The 5,000-nt window shown below is 42.0% G+C and overlaps 1 protein-coding gene across 1 annotated transcript in view; it reads right to left on the bottom strand.

The window, feature by feature from the left end:
- The window catches only part of Pi3K59F (phosphatidylinositol 3-kinase 59F), a 9,925-nt gene extending 4,957 nt beyond the window's left edge, over positions 1 to 4,968 (bottom strand). Inside the window, exons 1-4 of the mRNA XM_027359988.2 lie at positions 3,020 to 4,968; positions 2,289 to 2,423; positions 1,560 to 1,685; positions 1,013 to 1,165 (exon numbers count right to left, since the gene is read on the bottom strand). Coding sequence (XP_027215789.1) covers positions 1,013 to 1,165; positions 1,560 to 1,685; positions 2,289 to 2,423; positions 3,020 to 4,840 — 2,235 coding nt within the window. The 5' untranslated portion in view covers positions 4,841 to 4,968. The remainder of the gene's footprint in view (positions 1 to 1,012; positions 1,166 to 1,559; positions 1,686 to 2,288; positions 2,424 to 3,019) is intronic.
- Positions 4,969 to 5,000: the final 32 nt, after the last annotated feature.

Genomic DNA, 5,000 nt, shown 5'->3' with positions numbered 1-5,000 from the left:
ATGGTTTATACTCTATTCTTGGCTTGGGGCGAGAACAGACTGCATAAGAGAGTTAGTGTATTATCTTAATATAGGGAAGTTAACACATTCGCAATGAGTGTCAAGCTGACAGCTGAGGTTTTGGCCAGGCAGCAAATATCAATGTGTTGATGGTTTGTGGTTGATACTACATATGTCAATGTGCATTAGACTGTATGGGAGTCATGTACTGAACATCTGCATGTAGCGCTATTCCTTTTCAAGACTGAAGGAAACCTCCTATCTTTTCATATTTTTGTGCATAACAACAGCAGTAAAGTAGGGGCACAGCAAACAATAGCTGAAATGACTAAACTTGAAGTGTGTAAACTAATAAATGGTAACTTGATGACACTGAACCCATCATTCAGCCAACACAAAGGTTTAGATGCTCCACCTTTGACGAGTTAATAAGTCTGATTTTTTCCCAATACTCTCACAATATACATAGTGCTTTATATCAGTGGTTCTTTTTTTTTACCTCCACAAACCTCTAAAAAATGTGTCTATCAAAATATAAAAGGAACTCCCTAAGCCTAGGATACAACTGAGATAACTGAGTTTACTAAACCCCATTCATGGATTATCTAGTAGGTCTTTGGAGCCTATGGATCCCCATTTGGGACCTATTTAAAATACTAATAAATCGGAAAACTCTCGAGTGACAGAAGTTGTTGAGTTTCATACTGGAAGAAATTCTACATCTGCTAGCATGAAGTGACCAAACAATAAAGATGCCCTTCCCTGGACTGGCAGAGCCATATCATCACTATCTTCACAAACCTCACATTACTTTCCTTCCTCCCTTCTCATCTTTTCCATCTCTCTCCTTCTTCCTGTCCCTCCCTTTCTATCCTCTTTCAATCTTATGTCCTTGTGCTTTTTTTCATCAGCCTAATCACACAATCACAATAATCTAAAGGTTACCACAATTTACCTTTCACAATCTCTTTCTGTTTCTCTCCTTCTCACACTTGCTTACATGTACAATTACCTGTATAATCAGTTGATCCTGCCTTAAATCATCTCCATGCTTGAAAATAGCCACATATTCTTTCCCTTCAACATCCACGAAGGTTAGGCGTGATGGTTCGAGGGCCGACTTAAATAACGTTGCTTTCTCTGGCACTATGCCTGTTACGATGACCTGTGAATGGGGTTACATGAGAAGGCGGGCAGGGATATGAGAACAGAGAGGAAGAACGGAGGAGTGGGATTGGTGGGGGATAGTGTGTGTAGAGGGAGGGAGAAGAGAGGCAAGAATGGGGGAGAGGGGGGGAGAGTGGCAGAAGAGAGGAGAGAATTGGGGAGACAGAGGATGGGTGAAGGATGGGAATTGGTAAGGGAATAGAGGGGGGAAATCAATATTTTTCAATAAGTAGATTACAAAATAGATTTCTTTTTCAATAAGAAAAATTCTGGAAAATGAATGCATTTTCTGTACAAGCATACATATGAGCAAATATATAATCATATACAATCACATAGACACACACATCCATCTGTCTGTCTGTCTGTCTCTGTTTATCTCTCTCTCTTACCTCAGGGTCCAAGGGCAGTCTCAGGGGGTTGAAAGCTGAAAAATTCACTTTAAAAGCCGCAGGATCAGCTAACAGGGATTGGAGTTTTTCAATTCTCCGAACTCTGTTACTCTCTTTGGCTACAACCTGAAAAATTGAAATAATGATAATAATAATTAAGATACTGTAATAAAAGAGATTGAACATAATGATGAGGAGGTTGATGATGTTGATGATTATTGATGATGATGATTACTGATGATGATATTGATAGTGATGATGATGATGGTTATGATGATATTGATAGTGATGATGATGATGGTGATATTGATGATGATTGATAATGACCTGATGATGATTGTGTTCATTATCATTAATATCAGTCATTATCATTGCTAACATCATTACTAAACATCATAGAACCTGTAACAATAAACCTACATTCTTTATACATTTTCCACAATGGACAAGTCAATTAGTATTCAACTTTGAGCACTTCTTCACCCAGCTGCCTTTTCCACATGGTCATATTACTGAAGTCTTTTACATCCTCAACACATACAATCCCAACCCAATTCTTCAGTTCCCTAGAGCTCTTCTTATCCTACTGGCAGATAAACTAACATATCCAACTTAACCCAACCATCAATAATCTTGACTGCAATAACCACCCAGTTATTGAACTTAGGGCTATCAATTCTACAGAAGTAAAAACTGAAAACAGCAAAAGACAATAACAATAAAATTTACCTTGACGAGTGCGACCAGCTGTTCAAGGAAGTGGGTCTGGCGAGCAAGATCACGTCGCGTAGCACGGGCAGCACGCCCACCAGCCCACAGTGCAGCACGGAATCGCCGCACAACCCACTCATACATCTCCACAACCTGGGGAGGAGAGACAGATGCTGATAAATATAATCATTATCAGTTGCCATCGTACATGCCACACTCACTATAAGTTTAGTTAATTGTCTTTCCACACAGATGTCTCTGTAAGTACTAAGTAACCAATTACTTGTACTACCTGCCACACCTGTTTACCTTTTTCTTTTATTTTTGGATTTTTTTTTCTTATACAGCTGTTAGTAATTTCAATAGCATTATAATAATCATAATGTCTATAATAATGATTGAGACAATAATTTTTCCCAAAAACTCAAGGAAAGGAGAAATCAGGTGATGTCACAAGGTCTACTAGTTGACTCGTTTGTGAATAAGCACTTCTGGAGCCATATATGGATAGAGACATTTTACAAAATATTAATACAGTGAACAATACATTTTCCTGGTGTCATGAGGTTGAAATATGAGGGACACCGGAGGGAAATGCTCATATAAACACACACCATTTGAAGCGGTGCCCTGGATAATAATCAAACAACATGAGAAATAATCATGAAAAACAATTAAGAAATAAATAAAAATATATGAAAATAACTAATCAAATAAAAATACTTAAAACAAAGCACAATCTTCCTTACCTTTGCTTCATGCTTGAGCCCTGGTTCATCTCTTTCACATTCGACAATGAGGTACCAATAGAGGTAGTTCGCCAGTGTGGGATTTTTTGTTGCTCGTTGGATTAGGAAAGAGGCAAGATCAAGGCCTTTGGGGTCAATGTCCATGGAGGCAATTAGCTTGGGGTCACGGAGTTGATTGGAGTCTTGGGTTTGGTTGGGGGTAGTGGGGGATATTTTCTGGGTTTCCATTGAGTCGGTTTTGGGGTCTTGATCACTGTCATTTGAGGTCGTTGTTGTCATTCCTTTTTCTCCTTTTTCACTTCCTCTGTCTTCTACTTTCTCCACTCCTCCGCCTTCAACATCAGCTAGGAGTGAAGATGAGCCTGATTGTTTCAGAGTCGCTGTATCACTCTCACTTTCCTCACTCTCATCATCATCTTCATCTTTGTCCATCTCTTCTCCTAAAAGTCCTCTTCCTCCTTGCTCTTGTGGTCGTTTACCAATTTTCTTTTCCTCCTTCGCTTCTTCCCCCTTCATCATCCCCTCCTCTTCTTCGTCATCGTCCTCTTCCTCTTGCTCCTCATTCTCATCATAATGAGAAACATCACAGAGACTCGTGTCAACACCTTCTATAGCCTCGTATTTTAGAGCCTGGACTAACTGGAGGAGATATAAGAGGAGGTCTTCATCAGATGCATGGCTCAAGCGCTTGACTGCGTATCTTCGTACTTCAGGGTGTGTAAAGCCCGGTCCAAGGAGCTCTAGGGCATCATCAGCATCTGGGGGTGCCCATCGATTGAGAAGTTCGATGGCCTGTTTGGCCTCACCAGTGAGTTTCCAGTTCACACACTTGAGGAATTTTGTGAGTGCACGTTTCTGCGAGCTTAGGTAGAACCGGTACTTCCAGACAGTGTCCTGCTCATCACTTGTGAGTTGTTTTGTGGGAGGGTAGTCAACAATAGTATGCAAGGCATCACGAATAGCTAGGTTGGGTTTGAGGTCACGGTCGGTTACCCCTGACCTTAGTGACCTGGCAAGACGGTGGTGTTTGGCTTCCTGTAAGTTCTCAAGGCCTATCTCTGGGTCAGGCATTCGTACCACACTGCCTGCTGAACGGTGTCGATACTCCACCTCACCCCCACGCTCCCACCACACAACAGAATAGATGACACCCTCATGCTCAACTCGAGGGAACTCAACCATGAGATACATTGCATTGGAAGACCTTTTTTCATGCTCGTTGATGACCTCGATCTCACGGAAGGTCAGTCGGTCCAGCCAGTCGACCTTCATCATCTGCCCATTTCGGTGCTTCTTTGCCAGTTTTGCCAGCCTTACCATTTGGTCCTTACCCCTGTCATGACCTTTACCTGGAGTTGTCTCATCTCCTACCCTACCAGGCCAGAGTCTGAGGTCATGCAGGCCTTGACGGAAAACACCCTGCTTTCCAAAAAAGGATATGGTTGTCCCTCCTACGCGCTCGATCCTCCGGGGTCCTAAGGAGTCATAGACAGTAAGGGCAAGAAGGGCATTACGTGGAAGGTCCCTAAATTTCAAAGGCAACGTCAGCCACTCGTTCCAGCTCCACCTGGCGGAGAAAGATTTATAGGACGTCCTGACAGGCAAAGTCAGCTGACGTCCATCGCAGATGACCTGGCAAGTCACGTACAGGTCAGAGCATCCTGCCTGGTATAAACCCGAATATTTTAGGAGCGAATCCTTCAACAGGGCTTCATAATTTGGATTATCTCGTTTCCCGTCTAAATTTCCTATTTTGACCTGGATTTCCGCATCTAAATCGCAACTGCGGACGTACCAGAACTTATCCGTGTCAGGTTCCATCTTTATTACTTATTTTCCGAACAGAGAGAGTGCATAACGACGATGAACTAAGGCAGAAAACAGGTTAAAATAAGTAACCCTTGTGACGCACACAATGACAATCAGCTGATCCACCTTCGTAAATAAGAGGAACTACGGGCCTACTTTTTATTCTCCTGTA

This window comes from Penaeus vannamei, chromosome 43, assembly GCF_042767895.1.
Source record: "Penaeus vannamei isolate JL-2024 chromosome 43, ASM4276789v1, whole genome shotgun sequence".
Lineage (NCBI taxonomy): Eukaryota > Metazoa > Arthropoda > Malacostraca > Decapoda > Penaeidae > Penaeus > Penaeus vannamei.
This window is presented reverse-complemented; position numbering and strand designations above follow the sequence as displayed.